Here is a 17,877-nt window from a genome sequence, read left to right on the forward strand (position 1 = left end):
AACATACACACACATAGTTATATACAGATACATATAAATATATATATATATATATATATGACGGTCTTTTTTCAGTTTGTCTATTAAATCCACTCACAAGGCCGAGTGCAATGAGTCTGAACCTACAACCAAGTCGTTGGGAAGCAAGCTTCTTACCGCACAGCTATGCCTGCACCTATATATACATATGTATATGCATACATATATGTATATATATATATATATATATATATATATATATATATACCATCCTCTCACACCGACTCCGATGAAGGGATATAATTAATAAATATCCTGGAAACAGCTGTAAGACCTCCTATCTATAAATATTCTATCTACACAGCCTTGGTTTTTTATCTCATTATGCAAACAGTTCTTATATACATATATAGACAGGAGTTCAACAAAATAATGGAAACACCAACCATCATAGCATCATAATTTTGAAATATCTATAAAACTGTCAAAGCTTGTTTATTTTTATGCTTTTTGATTTATTATTAGTGTTGTTTAATATGATTTGCTAAAATTGCTGTTTCTTTTCATATATCATCAGAAAAAGGTAATTAAAATTCATTAAAATGACACCTATACACAGACAGACACACATATACATATGTAAGTCACGAAATATGGATTCAAGTAATCTAGTAGTACTCATAATAAAGGCTCCTTAGTTTGTCATAGCAGAAACCATACAGAGGATATAACAATATACATGAGAAAAGAATAAGAATAATATATCATCATCATCGTTTAACGTCCGTTCTCCATGCTAGCATGGGTTGGACGGTTCGACCGGGGATCTGGGAAGCCAGAAGGCTGCACCAGGCTCCAGTCTGATCTGGCAGTGTTTCTACAACTGGATGCTCTTCCTAACGCCAACCACTCCGTGAGTGTAATGGGTGCTTTTTACATGCCACTGGCACAGGTGCCAGACGAGGCTGGCAATGGCCATGATCGGATTGGTGCTTTTTACGTGCCACCAGCACGGAAGCCAGTCAAGGCGGCGCTGGCATCGGCCACGTTCGGATGGTGTTTTTTACGTGTCACCAGCACGGAAGCCAGTCTAGGCGGTGCTGGCATCAGCCACGTTCGGATGGTGTTTTTTACGTGTCACCAGCACGGAAGCCAGTCTAGGCGGCGCTGGCATCGGCCACGTTCGGATGGTGCTTTTTACGTGCCACCAGCACAGGGATCACAATTGCAGTTTCCATTGATTTTTGATGTTGGTATACTTGCCTCAATGGATCTCCTCAAGCACAGGGTCGAAACGGTGTTTCTTTACTTGCCACCTGCACAGGAGTCAGTCCAGCGGCCCTGGCAACTGCCGGGTACCAGTCATAGGATTGGTTCAATTTCGGGAGAGATATGATGGACTTTGTTACCATATACATACATATATGTGTATGTATATGCTTACACATTACTAATAAGGAAATCATGAGCCAAAGCTGTCTTTAATAATCAATAGATTGCTCTAGAACCAGATCCCATTTTTCTCTAATATTCTATAAACTCAGTAAAACAGGATACTTACAGGTTTTGAAGCTCTGCCATAATATTTTTGTCAATCATATGAGGCATGTGAGCAGGAACTTTGCGAGTTATGTAACCAAACATTCTGTTATATATACGGTTGACATTGAGAATAGAGTCAGCAAATGTATCCAGTAATCTTCTTTGCTTTACAGAATGCACAGAATATTGTTCTTTGTTTTTCAAGACATCCAATTTCTAAAAATCAAAGAAAAATCAAGCAAGAAAATAATAATAATAATGATAATAATTATAATAATAATTATAATAAATTCTTTTACTAGCCACAAGGGCTCATATACAAAAACATTAAAAGACATACAACAACATAAAAGACAAAAACAGGACAATATAGTAGGTTTTTGCATGTACACACTATGAAGAACAGTTAAAAATTAAACAAATTAAACTCTCAATAGGGGAGGCACTTTAAGGTCCTCGTGGAAAAACCCACGGATGCCTGAACAACAGGGCAAGAACCCTTCTTTTTTTTTTTACAAGTGCACGCTCAAAATTGGTCCTTTTTACACTAGCCATTCTTCTAACATTCACCTACCTTTCAACAAACTTGCTACAAGGCAACACTTACCTCTCCACCCTCAACTTCCTTTTCAAGTGAAACTTGTAAAAGTTGATGAGGGCTTGGCCAAAGAGGAAAGTGTCTGTCTTTAACCCTTTCAAACAGGTCCACCATACTACCTCTTTCACTACAGCCACTAGACAAATAAAAATTGCCTGCCCCTCCCGACCATCCCGGTGGGGCAATCTTCACAATTGATTCAGCTGATAGCTGGATTTGTCCCCCGCGTGACAGCAGGTGTTCAACATAAATTCATAGGTCAGCAATACTCGGGCACTGGACTAGGGTGTGCAGAACCGTTTCATCATTCTGGGCATACCTTGGGTAGGCCCGGCTGATGTCACTTCCGTGCCTGTAAAGTTTATCCTGAACAGGCAGTGCTCCTCGGTAGCACTGCCAGGTAAGGGATTTCTGAAAGTTACCCATAGGCTCAGGCCTGAAAGTTCTCTGAAACAGACCGGTTAGTAGATCTTCATTGACACCCAGAGTGTCCCCGAGAACGTTGTTGCACTTTCCTTCCACTAGCCCTCTATAGAACGCTAGAGTAGAATAATAATAATAATGATTCTTTCTATTAAAGGCACAAGGCCTGAAATTTTGTGGGAGAGGGCTAGTTGATTACAATGATCCTAGTGTTTCACTGGTACTTAATTTATCAACCCTGAAAGGATGAAAGGCGAAGTCGACTTTGGTGGAATTTGAACTCAGAGTGTAAAGATGGACGAAATACTGCTAAGCATTTCACCTGGCAAGCTAACGATTTTGCCAGCTCGCCTCATGGCCCTAATAATAATAACAACCAGGCAGTGGTTCTCATGGCCTCTGATCTTAACTGATTTGAAGTGCTATCACGTACACTGTTTCGTTTTGGTGTAAAAGATGGGCTAGAGCTAATATTCTGCTCAATACCACAGATTTGCTTGTCAGTTGCTATATTGCAACCAGTTGAACATGGTCTTTAGTGGCTGATATGTGCATCTCTGATCATGAGCAGAAGTAGTGGGGGAGCATCATAGCTATGTTTCGAGAGGAATTCTTTGGGGTTTGAATAATTCATCCCTTGAAACATGGGTGTTTTGTTCATCATCCCTAAACAACCCTTATTCAAGACACCTTTTGAGCTGGATGGGCTACTCTACCTGAAGAAAATTATAATTGGGACCCATTTGTAAAGTCATGTGCAGTGTATCTTGATATGAGGTCACCATCTTGTGCACATGTGGTTGAGATGCGTGTACCTGGTGAACCCTTATCAGACGGGTGGTATACTGGGTTTTGTATATTTGTACATCAGTGTCACTTTGATGGCATACTCTGCTCTTTCACTCAATAATTATAATAATAATCCTTTTTACTAAAGGCACAGGGCCTGAAATTTGGTGGATTACATCAACCCCAGTGTTTCACTGGTACTTAATTTATTGACCTCAAAAGGATGGAAGGTAAAGTCAACCTTAGCAGAATTGGAACTCAGAATAGTAAAACAAATTAAATTCCGCTAAAATAACTATAGTTTCAAACTTCTAGGACAAGGCCAGCAATTTCAGGGGAGGGAGTAAATTGATTACGTTGCCCCCCCACCCCCGAATGTCCAAGAGGTACATATTTTATTAACCCTGAAAGGATGAAAGGCAAAGTGAACTTGGAACCAATGAGAATGGTAGATACCAATATTTCACGATTATTGTGACTTGTCAATACCATGCACTCGGATCATCTTGAGATGAAGTGAATCACTGGTCTGGGACTTAGAATGCAAAAAGAGTGAAATCTATTTGCTGATGTGCTGTGGTGCAGCATATGTGAAATAAAATAAAATTATGAATTAAAAGCAATTCTAGTAATGTGAACATTATTGGTTACACATACATAGTGTATGTGTTTTGCTTATGCACCAAATTTGCTGTGGGATAGCGCCTGGGGAAAGCTCCGAGGCAAGTTGTCTCAGCTGGTCTGAAACATTTATGTAGGTGTCATGTAGGGAGCTTTCCCCAGATGTTATCCAGCAGTAAATTTGGCAAATAAGCAAAACACATACACTATGTACAGTATGTGTGACTGATAATTTTTACATTACCAGAGCTGTTTTAAATTTGTAATATACACTTATATATACTTACAGCTTGCAACTCTACAAGTGGACCAGATTTCTCCCATGGAAAGACACCCCGTTTGAAAGAGAATTGAAATGCAGACATCAGATTTCTTGATTTGTGTAATATTGGCTCATGTTTATCATTCTGTTGCACTTCATTTGATCTGGGTGTGTTAAACAGCAGGCTTGTTGAAGATTTCCGTACTAAGCGATTGTGTATATCATCAAGAACCATCTTTTTTGTGTCTGTATGTGGCTTGGTATCTTTCTCATTTTGTATGTCAGGCATTGACTGATTTCTGTTTAGCCAAATCTTCCAGAGCAAGTATATGTGAATTTTATATCCTTTTTCAGTAAGTTCACCTAAGATGACACACCAAGAAAAAGACATCTTGAGAAATTTTAGAGAATACTGTCTTGAATTCTTCTGTTATTGGCTGGATGACTATGATAAATAGGAGGGGGCTGAGGACTGAAGCCTGGTGGACCCTTACCTCTACCCTGAATTCTTCAGTGTACTCGTTGCCAACCCTCACCTTACTGACAGTGTCCCTGTACATGGCTTGCACGGCTCTCACTAACCATTCATCTATCCCTAGTTTCCACCAGATAAGGGATCGGGGGACCCTGTCAAAAGCTTTCTCCATGTCAACGAAAGCCAGGCACAGGGGCTTATCTTTGGCTAGGTATTTCTCCTGCAGCTGTCTTACCAGGAATATAGCATCAGTGGTGCTTTTCCCTGGCACGAAACCAAACTGCATCTCATTCAAACTGACATTAAATTAGAATAAAAGTTATTGCAAAACTTTAAGTAATCTAATCTTCTTTACTGGGCAAAAATAAATCCGGCAACCAGCATTAGCTAAGGTACGATGTTACTGTGATTGGAGGAGGAATAGTGTCTTTTGAGCAGGACAGTTTATCAGTATTGAACGTGAAAGAATGTACTATCCATATCTTGGATTCAAGCATTCAAAAATCCTGAGGAGTTAACGTTAGTTCCATATGTACTCATATTCACTTCAACACTTAAGCAAATTTAATGCATAATCATTCACATTGTTTTGAATGAATCATGAATTATCTCATATCTTTGAGATTTTGATGATGAGATTTGTTTTTAGAATAACACAGTAGGGTAGGTGTGAAAGGCAGCATCTGGCTGGTTTGAACACAAAACAGGTAGAAGGTTGGGCTGGATGTGCCCAGTTAAAACGTTAAAAAGGGTTAAAAGGTAACAGCCATAATATGCATTACACATACATTTTGGCATTAGGAAGGGCATCCAGCTGTAAAAACACTGCCAGATAAGACTGGAGCCTGGTGCAGCCTTCGGCTTCCCAAATCCCCGGTCGAACCGTCCAACTCATGCTAGCATGGAGAACGGACGTTAAACGATGATGATGATGATGGATACATACAAAGACAATGAATAAATTGATCACCTTCTTCAAGCCGCTGTTTCAGGAAATCCAGTTGTTCCTTAATATCTTTAGGTAAAGCATCAAAAGTGATGTTTGGTATTTTCTCAACCAGAACTACAGAGGATCTCTTTGGGTTCGGTTGTCTGAAAATTAGCAAATGTTTATATATTTATTGTTTCAGTTGCATTCACTGAGTTATATATAAGTATTTATGCCAAGGAAGTTGAATGTTAACTATAGTAAAGATGTGCATAGAGGGCAACATAGAATTTAGGTTTGCTGGAGAGTACTGACATGGCTAGATTTTCAGGTTGAAGTCCACTGAAACTATAATTACATTTAGCACAGTCTTTTCTTATCTGATGTAAGAGAAACACCTATACTGGAATTGAGATAAATAACATTAGCCAAAACATTGAAATTTTCACTGAGTTGACCATAACCTGATGAGTTACCAAAGTGAAATGATAGAGGCAAAAAATTGAAAAAAAGCAGACAAAAACCAATGTATACTCACAGTAAAGACTCAGGCATTTGGTTCAACTTAATAATAATAGATTCCGTTTCATTGATAGAAAGAATAGACTCTTGTGTAGCAGTAGCTTTTTCTAACTCAGCTTTCAATGCTCTACTTTGATTTGTATTAACAATTAAATTAAAAGAAATCTGTGGAAATGCAAAGATATGGAAAGAAATTAACACAGATATAAAAGATAATTGACATTAAATGATTTAATAATGATTTCAAATTTTGGCACAGAGCCAGCAATTTCGGGAGAGAGGGTAAATCAATTACATTGACCCCAGTACTCAACTGGTACTTCTTTTATCAACCCCCAAAAGGATGAAAGGCAAAGTCAACCATGGCAGAATTGAACTTATAATGTAAAGATGGATGAAATGTTGCTAAGAATTTTGCCCCATGTGTTAATGATTCTGTCAGCTCACTGGTTTACTGAATGATTTAATTATGATGATGATCATGGTGGTTTCAAATTTTGGCAGAAAACCAGCAATTTTAACAAGAAGTGGAAGCTAATCAATTTCACTGAATCTCGTACTTATTTTATTGACCTCGAAAGGATGAAAAGCCAAGTCAAGCTTGACAGAATTTGAATGCAAAACATAAAGAGCTAGAAGAAATTTATCCAATTTATCCAATGAACTAATAATTCGACAAGTTTTCCACCTTAGTAGTAGTAGTAGTAATAATAATAATAATAATAACAATAATAACAATCCTTTCTGCTATAGACACAAGACCTGAAATTTTGTGAGGAGTGGATAAGTACATTACATCAATTCCAGTGGTAACTAGTACTTATTTCAGTGGCCCCAAAAGGATGAAAGGCAAGGTTGACCTCGGCAGCATTTGATGATGATGATCATAAAAATGGATGAAATGCTGCCAAGCATTTTGCCTGGTGTGCTAACAAGTCTGTCAGCTCACTGCCTTTGATAATAATAATAATGATCATGATCATCATCATCATTTAACGTCTGTGTTCCATGCTAGCATGGGTGGGAATAATAACAATGCATTTGAAATATAGGCCGATGTCCTGAAATTTTGAGGGAGGGGAACAGTCGATTATATCGACCTCAGTGCTCAACTGGTACTTATTTCATCGATCCTGAAAGGCTGAATAGCAAAGTCAACCATGGCAGAATTTGAACTCAGAACATAGAGATGGATGAAATGCCACTAAGCATTTTGCCAGGCATACTAACAATCTTGCCAAATTTGATGCTTTCAACAAAAACACTGCCAGCACCACTGACTTCTAATAGCCACAAGGGAAGTTGTATCAATCCCAGTTTTTAACTGGTATTTCATTTTTATCACCCCTTTTGTTACCATATTTGTGTCCAAATATACTGTCTTTATAGCAATTAATTTTTAAAATAATGAAGAATTTATTAAAATAACAGTTATTTGGAACTTAAATTCATATGAAATTATAATGGAAGCCTCTCATTTAGATCACTTGAAAACAGGAAGTTTGAACCAAAGACCCAGAGGTGGTTACAGGTGGGTTGGTATCAAAAGAGTTAATCCTGAATTGAACTCAGAATGTAAAGAGTTGTAACTAAATATCACAGAGCACTTTCTCTGACACTGAGGATTTTGTAAAATTACCAAAATAGCCATAACAATTGTGTCTAATTTAGTCATAAACCAATAATTTTGAGGGGATGGTTTGATCTAATACAACTCCAGTACTTGACTGGTACTTTATTTTATTGACCCCAGAAGGATATAAAGCAAAATTGACCACAGCAGCATTTGAACTCAAAATGTAAAGCGCTGGAAGAAATATATCAAGGAATTTTGTCCCAATTATTGTTTACATTGTCACCAAGCCATGCATTTATGGAGAGGACACAATTGACTCAATCACCCCAATACTCAGAAGGAAGTAAAGCAAAGTCAATCTCACTGAACATATACAAAACCAAGGGACCCACCCTACCGAAAGATAAAGCTAACAAAAAATTTCTAGTTTAAATGATCTTCACAATTGCCTTTAGACAGTTTTACTGTATGAAGAGGTGCTGTAAAGTTCTTGGCATTAAGGGTATTGCAAACGACCTGGTTGGAGGCCCATCCTTCTCAGTTCTTTTACAGGGCTTAGCAAAACTGAAGGACCACTGCAATAAGTATGTGAATCTGAGAGGGGAATATCTTGAATAAAATTGTAATTAACTGATCCTCTTGTATTTTCTTTTACCCCAAACCAGGAGCTTTTTAACATCCTCTTATATATGAGCATCATAGAATATAGCAGTATTAGAGTGATAGTGTTGGTAATATTTATGATGGTGATGACAATGATGATGATGATGATGGTGGTGGTGGCAGTGATGCTGATATGGATTTTTTTCTTTCAGGATTTAGTTGAAAGGGCAGTACTTGTGACCCTGATGCTATTAATGTTCCACTTGAATCTTTTGTAAGTTGATACCTGAGGGAAAGGCATGAGCAGGTAGAGAATTCTAGAGGACCAATGTTCTGGGAAGAAAGGACTGAGTGTAATGATTTGTGTGAGAGCTGAACTTGTGGACACATCAAAGGTGATATGAGGAGGGGAAACAAATGGGACAGGAATTGCAGAGTGGAGGTGGTATGAGCCTAGCAGTTCCAAGGAGCATAAGCCATTATACTCGAGGTAAAATAAAAAGGCAAGAACAGGAGATAGCATGCCTGTAGGTAAAAGTCTGGAGCATGTCTGTAAGAGACATTATACTGATTATTTGGGTGGATCTTTTCTAGATGCAGGCCAGGATGTCTGTGAGTGCAGCATCAGTATTATTCAAGATATGAGAGCAATACACCATTCGGGGTCTCACCTGAGCATTGTAGAACACTAATAATAGTTGTAGGGAACTGAATGATCTCCTGGTCTTGAAGAGAAGAGCTAGTTGTTGGGATGTGGTCCTAGCTATGTTAAGGTCGTGCTTTCACCAGGAGAGATTCTCAGTGGTAGTAGGACCCAACAACTGGGACAATTATGAGAGCTAGAGTTGAGTGCCGTTACCGATTAAGCAGGGGTGTTGTACAATGATGCATTTTTGTGATATGAACATTTGTGTTTATTTGCTATTGAAAGAGACAAGATTTATATATCTCCATTGGAGGAAGCTTCCAAGATCTCTGTTCCAAAATTGCTGTATCTCTGTTCTACAAGACCAGTGTCGGCTTATCATGTGACGTCTAGGTTGCAAATAGGTGATGGAGAATGTTAGGGAGGAATATAGGGCAGTATCATCTGTGTTAGAATGGGCATTGTTGGGTAAGATGGCAAGTTAGTGAGTGACAAAAGTGAACCATGAGGCAAGTCACTGGTGACAAAATGAGGCATAGAAAGATTTCTGACAACACACGTGGCCACAGTGCAATCCGACAGGAACCTACCTATCCAAGAATTGAGAAACGGGTAGAGTTCATAAGCAGCACTTTCAAACTATATACCACAAGACTCAAAGGTTTCTGTAATGCTACCACCCAAATGATGATAGCGACGATAAGTGATCATGATGATGGTGGTGTAAGTGATCAGTGATGCTGCTGACGGTGGTGGTGGGGGTGAAAGTGATCACAATGATGATGGGGGTGGTGTAGGTGGACAATGATGATGACGATGATGTGATCACAAAGATGGTAGTGGTGGTGTAGAAGATGTTCGTAATGAAGATGATGATGGTGGGGTAGGTGATGACAAGGATAGTGACAGTATCGAAGATTACAGTAATGATGGCGGTGGTGGTGATGGCATAGGCATTGTAATGGCAGTGTAAATCATTACGATGGTGGTGACGCCTTGATGATGGAGGTGATGGCAATGCAGATGATGATGATGATGATGATGACAATAAGCTGAACTTACCCTATTGGTAGCATTAAGGACTTTACTATGGAATGTTATGTTGCAAGAAATAGTTGTTTCTGAATGGTTTAAATACAGGATAATTGTCATCACTTTGAAGTGCAGGGAAATGGCTGCTTTTCTCACCAACTCCTCTTTGTCCATCTTAGCTGATGTTACTTCTCCAAACAGGTTTATTGCATTTGTTAGGTTGAAGTACACAAGGTTTTTACCTAGACAGAAAAATGTTAGAAAACATGGAAGGTAAGTAAAGATGGTAAAGCAATAAACAAAATGTTACATAGTGTTTAACTTCATCCAAGATGAATGTTGATTGACTTTGCCTTCTATCTTCACCCTTTGCTGATAAAATAAATCTTAGTCATAGTTGATCTTACTCCCCAAGCAACCCCAGGTAAAGGTAGTAACCTCAATTGGCTAAAATAGCAGCATCTGCAATCATTTTAATGTAATGGGTATACTTGTTACAGACAGTTTATGCAAGTAACAATAACAAAAATAATAAACCTTTCTATTATAGGCACAAGGCCTGAAAGTGTGTGGAAGAGGGTGAGTTGATTACTTCCTCAATAGCAGGGTAGTCCACTTCAGGTAATTCAAGGTAAACCTCACACAGAAGTTCTGGACCACTTTACATCTCCAAGGTATGGTAAGTGTTATCTTCCAGTTTCTTCCTTCCATCTTACAAAAGCATGCTCAGAATAGATCCATTCAACCTCACCAGTCTTGCCACTCTGGTCCACCTTTTGATAAACACACTAAAAGGCAGCATTTCCATCTCTACCCTTATCTTCCTCTTCAAATGATATTTGAAGAAACTAAACCTTTCGGATGGGTCCACCACACAGCCTCTTTTGCCACTCACTAAGCAGAGAAAGATCTGCTTCCTCTTTTTGCTAAAGAAAGGCGTAAGCCAATCTTCATTATACACTTGGGAGACAGTTGGATTCATTTTACATGAAACAGAAGCTGCTCAATATAAGTCCATAAGTTGCCTAATGCAGACACTAAACATTTGCATACAGGGTGGTTTTGTTCCCCTGCATGCATCTTGGGCAGGTTCAGCTATTGGTACTTCTATGCTTGAAGAGCTTGTCCCAAACAAGAAATGTTTCCCTGTAACACTGCTATGCTAAAAACTTTTGGAAATTGTCCATGGTCTTCAACCTAAAAGTCCTCCATGAAATCAAACTGTAACCTTCAAAATAAAAACTGTAATATGATTTCCTTGTATCTGAAAGATTATTGTACTCACTTGGAGGAACACGGTAAACTCTCTGAGCAGGCAAAAGTTCAATTTTGTGTATTTCATTGAAATTTTTAAGACCACAGTCACCAATATCGAAACCACAGGAGTATACATTACAACTCTAAAACAAGGAAAAAAAAAAGAGCAGTGAACAAATAATTTACTATATTAATGTATGTAGTTAGGTGAAATAATAGATTAACAGAGATCTAATGTTTTTCAAAGTACTTTATTGGGAAGTATTTTTTTAAGTGTTTTATTAGGAAGTATTTTCTTAAGTGTTTTATTGGGAATAAATTAGACCAGGGGTAATGGGTTACAAACACTGGCTTTATAACTTGTTCCACAGTTAAATTTCATTTAATATACAAACCAATATTTTGCTTTCGCTAAACATGAGTAATATGTTAGTGAGATCAGATACAGGGATATCAGTGAACACACGAAGAGGATTGGATTAAGGGGAATCATCTTGCTATTGGAGATAGGAATATTTTTTTTTAAATGATTACAGATAAGCTTGGAGTAAAACCTGACATCCAAATTCATGTGGGCCATTCCCTTTGAGCTAACACATCAGTGAGACCCCAATTTCTCAACAAGGGAGACCAGGCCTTGGGAAGAGGTAGAGCAGGGAGCCAGCATACTAGGAAAAGGAGGCCAAGAAAAACAAGAAGTCTACAAGAGACGATAGGTCTTGCAATGGCTGTTATATATAATATACTGTATATACAAAATAAATTCAATATCAATCGAGTTAAAATTATAAGCAGAAACAAAAACTACAATGAAGAATATAAGTAGACAAATACCTAATAATTTTGAAGTGGTTTGGGTGGGTAAAAAATGTTAAAGAGGCATTGGCTTTCTTGATGTTATTAAATATTCTATAAACATTCTAGAGATAAATATAAAAACAGATTTCAAAGTAAATTTCTTACTTGATCACAGTAACGGTCAGCTAACCAACTGTTAGCACATCCGGTGTTACAATACACTGAAAAAGAAAATATATGGACCTATATATATATTTATACATACACATGCACACACACAGATACATTCATTCACACACATACATACATAAACACACATGAATATATATATATATATATATATAAATATATACACATACATATACATACACACATACATATGCAAATATATATATATATATCAAAAGTTTAACGTCCTTTTTCCATGCTAGCATGGGTTGGATGGTTTGATGGAAGTCTGGGAAGTCAGGAGGCTGCGCCAGGCTCCAGTCTGATCTGGCAGTATTTCTACAGCTGGATGCCCTTCCTAACGCCAACCACTCCGTGAGTGTAGTGGGTCTTTTTATGTGTGACCGGCACAGGGGCCAGAGGAGGCTGGCAAACGGCCACAATTGGTTGGTGCTTTTTACATGCCACTGGCACGGGTATCTTAACTGGAATTTCCATTTGATTTTTATTTTGATATTGACGTACTTGACTCAATAGGTCTCCTCAAGAACAAGTATATGTGCATATATATATATGTACAAGTACACATACAAATATATATACACACACATATATATATAGATACATGCATATAAATACATATATACATACATGCATATAAATATACAGTAGTACCTCAGTTTTTGAACAACTCTGATGACGAATAAATCGTGCTTTATATATATATATATAAAGCATGATTTATTCATGATCATAGTTGTTCGAAAACTAAGGAACTACTGTATATACATACATGCATATAAATATATATACATGTAAATATATATATATATACATACACACACAAATATATATATATATATATATATACACACATACACACATAATATATATATATATATATATATATATATATACACATACACACATAATATAGACATATATATACATACACACACAAATATATATATATATATATATACACACATACACACATATATATATATATATATATATATATATATACACATACACACATAATATAGACATATATATACATACACACATAATATAGACATATATATACATACACATAAATATATATATATATATGCATAGACACACATATTTATATACATACGCACACATATATATATACATACACACAGATATACATACATATACACATAAATATACATACATACACACAAATATACATACATATAGACAAAAATATACACACATACACTCACAAATATACATGATACACAAATCTACATACAGACACAAATATACATACATACACACACATAATATACATACATACACACACATAAATATACATACATACACACAAATATACTTACATGCACACAAATATACTTACATACACAAATATACATACATACACACAAATATACATACAGAAACATAAATATACATACATAAACATATATATACATATTTAAAAAACACAAATATATATGTATTACACACACCTTCCATTAAATTTAATTTAAAAATCAACCAAAGATATTGTTTCACTGAAAAATTTTAAAAGCTGAATAGACTAAAATCAAAGTAAAATGAATACATAAAATCTGGCTCTTATTTTATCAACTTTGGAAGAGATTAAACACATACAGTAAAAGAAAAAAAAATTGAATGAAATCCTGCACAATCTTTAGTTGAATTTACAGAATTATTAGTTAAAAAAAACAAACCACAAAGTCCTAAATTATAAAGAGAATGTTATAGTTATAGTCAGCACTATTTTATAGACTCAGGGAAGATGAAAGTAAAGCAGACCTCAGTGAGACATGAATTTATAATATAAAAGAATGTAATTAAATGCACAAGGCATTTCTTGTATGGTCTAATCAGGGCCGGATTAAGACCCCTCGAGGGTCTAAGCACTTAAAAGATTTTGGTGCCCTCATAAAAGATTATGTAATTCAAAATATAAACAATAACAAACCATAAAATAAATTTTTAATTTTCAAAACGAAACAAAACAGTAAGAGGGAAAGTAAAGTTTATTTTTGTATACTTCCACTTTATTTATATTTGAAAAGTTTCCTCCTGCTTTTTTGAATTGCAGTCTTTGATCAAATCCTCAAAATCAATCTTAGGTAACACATCTGCATCAATACTTAGCAGAGACAAAGGCATTCTGGATATTATTTTAGCAAGTTTAAAGTGATTTCTTTTGTGCCATAAACCATTTATCATTTCTGTGGTGTCCCCTCATTCCCTTGATGCCCTAAGCACATGATTATTTTGCATAATGGTTAATCCAGTGCTGGGTCTAATGATTTACTGATCTGCTCCCCTTCTGCTATTAATGATTTCTAACATAGGGACTAAGCTTGGGAGAGGGAACTGTTGACTATATTGATCCAAGTACTTTATCTATCATCTCTGGGTGAATGAAAGGCAACGTTCACTCCTGCAAGGTTTGAATCCAGAGCACAAAGAACTGGAATAATTACTGTGAAGTAGTTACCCAATACTTTAAAGATTTTCCCCCATTTACTGCTCATCTGTCATTAATAAAAATCCTTTCAAATATAGGTACAAGACCTGAAATTTTAGAAAGGGGGCTCGTCAATTATATTGATCCCAGTACTTGACCAGCACTTATTTTATTGACCTCAAAAAGACGAAAGGCAAAGTTAAGCTCAGTGGAATTTTGCCTTTCATCCTTTTTGTGGGTTGAACACTGGGGTTGATGTAATCAACTTATCCCTCCCACCAAACTACTGGCCTTATGTCAAAAATTTGAAACCAATAATAATAATAATAATAATAATGATAATAATAATAATAATAATAATAATTCTTTCTACTATAGGCACTGAGATTTTGGGGGTTGGGGTTAGTTGATTACATTGACCCCAGTGCATAACTGATACTTATTTCGACTTCACAAGGATGAAAGGCAAAGTCGACCATGGCAGAAATTCAACTCAGAACATAAAGACTGACAAAATGCTGCTAAACATTTTGCCTGACATGCGAATGATTCTGCCAGCTTGTTGCCTTAATACCAACAATAACAATTCATCATCATTCAACGTCTGTTATCCATGCTGACATGGGTTGGACAGTTTGATTTGGCTGGTGTGCTGGAAGGCTGCGCCAGGCTCCAGTCTGATTTGGAAGGGTTTTCTATGGCTGGATGAGAGTGTAATGGATGCTTTTACATGCCACCGGCACAGGTGCCATTTGCAAGACACCAGTATATGCTACGATTACGATTTTGCTCGGCTTGATGGATCTTCTTCTCAAGCATGACATAATGCCAACGGTCTTGGTCATTGCCTCCGTGAGGCCCCACGCTCAAAAGGAACACAGCCACTTTGCCTCCATGAGGCCTAATGAAGGAACTCAATGATAATAATCCTTACTACTATAGGCACAGGGTCTAAAATTTAGAGGGAGGGGGATAGTCAATTACATCGACCCCAGTATTCAACCGGTACTTAATTTATCAACCCCAAGAGGATGAAAGGTAAAGCTGGCCTCAGCGGAATGCTGCTGAGCATTTTGTCTGGAATGCTAACGATTCTGTTAGCTTGCAGCCACAATAATAATTCTTTCTTGTTTCAGCACACTATCAGCAATTTTGAGGGAATTGATTACATTGACTCCGAAAGGATGAAAGGCAAAGGAATTTAAACTTAGAACGTTTAGACAGATGAAATGCCACTAATTATTTTGTTTGCTGTATGGTTTCAAATTCTGGCACAAATCCAGTACTTTTAGGGATGGAAGCAGTCGATTTCATGGACCCCAGTGATCAAGTGGTACTTATTTTATCAACCTTGGAAAGATGAAAAGCAAAGGCGACCTCAGCAGAATTTGAACTCGGGATGCAAAAAATTGGAAGAAATGTTTTTAAGCATTTTCTCTCGTGTACTAACCATTCTATTAGCTTGCTGCTTGAAAATAATAATTATTTCTAACATAGCCCAAAGGCCTGAAATTTGCAGGAGTGGGTAGGTGGGTGGGGGAGTAGTCAATTACCCCCAACCTCCAGTATTTGATAGGTACTTTATTTTATCAAACCCAAAATTGAGCTTGGAGTGATTTGAATTTAGACTAAAAAGCCAGAATAAATGCTGCAAACCCTTTTTTCCCAATGCTCCAATGACTCCCCCACTCCACTGCCCTCTATTGTTTCTAACATAGGCATAAAGCCTGAAATTTTGCGGGAGTAGGTTAATCAATTATCTCAACCCTGATACCTGACTGTTACCTTGTTTTATGGATCCCAAATGGAAAGGTAAATTTGAACTCAGAACATAAAAACAACAACAGTAGTAATTTCTAACATTGGGTACATGGCCATAAAATAGTGGGACAGATACAGTCAATCAAGACAGTCATAATCATTGACAGGTATTAAGTCACAAGAGAACTTAAAATCAGAATGTAATCTGAAAGTAACTTAATAAAAAACTATCAATAATTATAGATTTAATTACAATATAAACAATAACATTAACGAGAATTATTAACTTAGAAGATAAATATAGGCAACTGAGTCAACCCTACCATATGACTGGGGAAACGCAAGGTCAGCTCCTACAAGGGTTTGATCTTAGAATATAAAGAGTCAAAATTAAAGGATTTAATTAGGTCTTTATTGATTATAAATAACACAAGTAATAATAATAATAATAATAACATCACAAGTAATAATGGTATTTCAAAACAAGAGCTCTCTCTCTCTCTCCCCTTATCTCTCTTGTATCTCCTCCCGACTCTCTCTCACGCTTGCTTTTCATTTTGGCCATTCATTAATGACTACAGCTTGACTCTGCTGATAGCTTGAGCTCTAAAGGTGGGGAAAAATTACTATGAATGTGTAAATATGAATAAGTGATAGACAATGTAATAAATTAACTGACATACTGTCATTTATATTATTTTGAAGATCTAATTCTCCAGGCCAGAGGTTTGCCATGTGGCCATGTGATGGCTGGTTCTGTTGACCTAATAAAGAAAATGAAAAACAAAATAAGCTATATATACACACACACACACATATATATATATATATAATATATATATATATATATATAATATATATATATATATATATATATATATACATACAACTTGCATTTTAACAAAGTAGTGGACACACACATACTTATATATTATTATATAAAAGCAACAATAAAAAGGTAAGCAATATTTTAACGGTACTGTTAAATGCTGATTTATTTCTGGGACATAGTTATAATTTGGCTTGCAAACATGTTTTCTAACGATTTAGTCTCATGCATAAAGCTCATTACCAAGAAAAGAAAGTAAAAAAAAAAAAACAAAACAAAAAAAGAAAAGAAAAACCACCTCTTTATTGCCTTCACCTAAAATCTTTAAGCTTAATGCAAGGCCTGTTGAAAGGAGGTAAAAGAAGCCATTCTAATGCACTATCAATTGCACGTATGCGTGCGCATGCACACACACACACACATTTTGTTTGCCAAAAGTTGTTTCACACACATAATAAATGCTTTTTTTCTAACACACAAGTGTTCCCATTGTTAAACTTGTTGGCCGGCTTTATTATTGAGCATGCCAAAAACTAAAAGTCTAAATATTGCACTAATAGGAAAGATACTAAAGCAAGACTAAAAAAACAAA

The 17,877-nt window shown here is 36.4% G+C and overlaps 1 protein-coding gene across 2 annotated transcripts in view; it reads right to left on the reverse strand.

Moving 5' to 3' along the window:
- The window catches only part of LOC115214114 (N-acetylglucosamine-1-phosphotransferase subunits alpha/beta), a 64,463-nt gene that overhangs the window by 14,736 nt on the left and 31,850 nt on the right, over positions 1–17,877 (reverse strand). For both annotated transcript variants that reach the window (XM_029783174.2, XM_029783173.2), the window contains exons 13-20: positions 17,140–17,220; positions 12,217–12,272; positions 11,282–11,396; positions 10,027–10,238; positions 6,156–6,304; positions 5,660–5,781; positions 4,240–4,577; positions 1,541–1,737 (exon numbers count right to left, since the gene is read on the reverse strand). In XM_029783174.2, coding sequence (XP_029639034.1) covers positions 1,541–1,737; positions 4,240–4,577; positions 5,660–5,781; positions 6,156–6,304; positions 10,027–10,238; positions 11,282–11,396; positions 12,217–12,272; positions 17,140–17,220 — 1,270 coding nt within the window. The remainder of the gene's footprint in view (positions 1–1,540; positions 1,738–4,239; positions 4,578–5,659; positions 5,782–6,155; positions 6,305–10,026; positions 10,239–11,281; positions 11,397–12,216; positions 12,273–17,139; positions 17,221–17,877) is intronic.

Source organism: Octopus sinensis, linkage group LG7, assembly GCF_006345805.1.
Source record: "Octopus sinensis linkage group LG7, ASM634580v1, whole genome shotgun sequence".
NCBI classification, from domain to species: domain Eukaryota; kingdom Metazoa; phylum Mollusca; class Cephalopoda; order Octopoda; family Octopodidae; genus Octopus; species Octopus sinensis.